Consider the following 2431-nt stretch of genomic DNA (forward strand, 5'->3'; position numbering starts at 1 on the left):
GGCGGGGAGGGCTCGCTGGGCATCTGCCGCCGGTGGAGCCGGGACGGACGGGGGGGCGGGCACGGAGCGTTGGGAATCGTCAGCACTGCTCTCCTGCCTCTCCCGTGGAGGATCTTACAAGAGCCCCGACCTACGCCTCCTGCGTCCTTCCCTAAAAAGCTTGCGTGTCCGTGCCCTGGCCGGAGCGGGGAAGGGGATGGAGGATGGAGAGGGGAGAGAGGGGAGAGAGTGGGCTCTTGCCGTGAGAGGTGCCCGGCCGGGGGGCAACCCTGGGAAGCTCCACCCCCCGCTGGAAGCGGCTTCTGCAGCCGGGGATGGAGCATTTATTTGGTTCCCCCGGCGCAGCATTATCATGACGGCCTCCTCCACGCTGCTGGCCCTCTTCCTGATGCCCCTCTGCCTCTGGATCTACAGCCGCCACTGGATCAACACGGCCGTGGTGCAGCTGCTGCCCCTGGGGGCGGTGAGCCTGACGCTGGGCAGCACCCTGCTGCCCATCGGCCTGGGGGTGCTCATCCGCTACCGGCACCCCCGCGCTGCCGACCTCCTGGTCAAGGTAGGCACGGCGCCCGGAGGGGAGGAGGGCGGCCACGCCGCGGGGAAGGAGCGGGGACGGCCCCGGGAGCCGGGAGCCGATGGCAGTAAGCATTGTGGTCTCTCCAAACCGGTGCTAGTGTCACATAAGCATATTCAACTACTTAGGTGGAATACAAAGACTTACGGTCTTGAAATAAAACGGTAGGACAGAGAAAGCGAGAGAAAGGGCAGGTTACTCCCTATGGCAGCACACAGGAGGCAGGGCAGCGTGGTGCTCTACCCCGGCAGGCATCCTGGACCTTGTAGCAGAGGCATTCGGTGACATCCTACTTTCTCCCCACTCTTGCTGCACCCAGGTCAGGCAAAACCAACCTGCAGGCACAGCTACACTTCCTTAAAATGTGCAACTAAATTAGCTTAATTGAGAAAGGAAGAACGAGGCACAAGTCCTGACTCTTGTTTCCCAGCAAGTCATCCCAAAGCAAAATGATGGAGGATGACCTCAACCCATTCCTTTCCTGGGATATGATCAAACACTACCAAAATCCCAGGCCAGAGGCAAACCTGGGAAGGGCAGCGCAACCATGTTTTGCCATTTAGATCCTTTAGCAAGCCTCTACCTGCTTATCCTTTCAAAATAATAGCCCTCATGTTGTTTATCAACGTCTCTATCTGTTGCCAGATTTCCCTGTGGTCCCTCTTGGTGACTCTGGTGGTCCTGTTCATCCTGACTGGGACCATGCTGGGCCCAGATCTGTTGGCACAGATTCCTGCGTCTGTCTACGCCATTGCAGTGCTGATGCCTCTGGCAGGGTACGCCCTGGGATACGGCTTAGCCACCATCTTTAAAATGCCCCCACACTGCAGGAGAACAGTATCTTTGGAAACAGGGTGCCAAAACGTCCAGCTCTGCACCGCCATCCTAAAACTCACCTTCTCCCCGGAGCTCATAGGGAGCATGTACATGTTTCCCTTGCTTTATGCGCTTTTTCAGTCAGCAGAAGCGGGACTGTTTGTGCTGGCATACAAGATGTACGGAAAAGACAGCTACAAGCAAGATGCACTTGGTGAAGAGGAAGACACAGATATTTCCTACAAGAAGCTGAAGGAAGAGGAGGTAGCTGATACTTCATATGGCACAGTGACCACAGAGGAGCACAACTCCATTCAGATGGAGCCGACTCAGACAGCGCTTTAGGCAGGACAAAGAGGTAACTCCCAGAGACATGAATGTGTGTTGTGCTTGCAACCAGGCTGGGGCTGTGCTTGCTGCTGTGCAAGTGGAGCTGCCCAGCCTCTATCGTTTCTCCAGCTACTCCCATTGTACAAGGCGATACGTGTTTATTACCGTGACAGTTCTTCGTCGAAAGTAAACGTGAAAAAAAGAAAAAAAAAAGGAAAAAGCATCACTGCGATGCAAACCAGTAACTGTAAAACTTCATGCAAGGAGGCTGCTTCCTGGCTGAGTGCAGCAGCAATGGGTAGAAGGAAAAAACAGTGTTCTACAGAGTCAACACCAACTCAGTGTCAGTTCAGATGACAGGAAAAAACACATAGCATGTATCTCTCCGTACCTCCTACCTGCTGTAAAAGCATTGTTCTCATTGTTGTCACCACAAATACATGGCGAAGCCAAACCAAACCCGTGTTCTCCCGTGTTTACTCCCTCGGAGGCGATTAAGAGCCGCGCTACCAGGCCCAGCTGGGGAGCTCTGAGGGGGGTGGGGGATGGCCCAAGGCCGCGCACCAGCTGGGGATGGTAAGGGGCCGCAAGGCCGGCGCCGGTCGGGGGCGAGGGAAGCCGGGCCCCGCCCCGGGGGTATTTAAGGCCACTGCCCGAGGGTTGCCCTGGGTCCGGTGCGATGGCCGAGGAGGCGATGGCGAGCTATCCCTA

General features: G+C 56.5%; 1 protein-coding gene across 2 annotated transcripts; it reads left to right on the plus strand.

The window, feature by feature from the left end:
• Positions 1-349: 349 nt before the first annotated feature.
• On the plus strand, positions 350-2168 carry SLC10A4 (solute carrier family 10 member 4). Of its 2 annotated transcripts, XM_031066234.1 has the most exons (3): positions 350-556; positions 1220-1748; positions 1850-2168. In XM_031066234.1, the coding sequence occupies exons 1-2, from the start codon at positions 353-355 to the stop codon at positions 1733-1735; spliced, it is 720 nt and encodes a 239-aa protein (XP_030922094.1). In that variant the 5' UTR covers positions 350-352; the 3' UTR covers positions 1736-1748; positions 1850-2168. The 2 variants fall into 2 exon arrangements, with proteins under 2 accessions (XP_030922094.1, XP_030922100.1); XM_031066240.1 differs by having other exon boundaries at positions 1532-2168.
• Positions 2169-2431: the final 263 nt, after the last annotated feature.

Source organism: Geospiza fortis, unplaced genomic scaffold (genome assembly GCF_000277835.1).
Source record: "Geospiza fortis unplaced genomic scaffold, GeoFor_1.0 scaffold40, whole genome shotgun sequence".
NCBI classification, from domain to species: domain Eukaryota; kingdom Metazoa; phylum Chordata; class Aves; order Passeriformes; family Thraupidae; genus Geospiza; species Geospiza fortis.

Bases quoted from the DNA above. Each gene is read 5' to 3' on its own strand.
- SLC10A4 (XM_031066234.1), top strand. From the start codon at position 353: ATGACGGCCTCCTCCACGCTGCTGGCCCTCTTCCTGATGCCCCTCTGC. The intron at 557-1,219 runs GTAGGCACGGCG...ATCTGTTGCCAG, and splicing joins CTGCCGACCTCCTGGTCAAG to ATTTCCCTGTGGTCCCTCTT.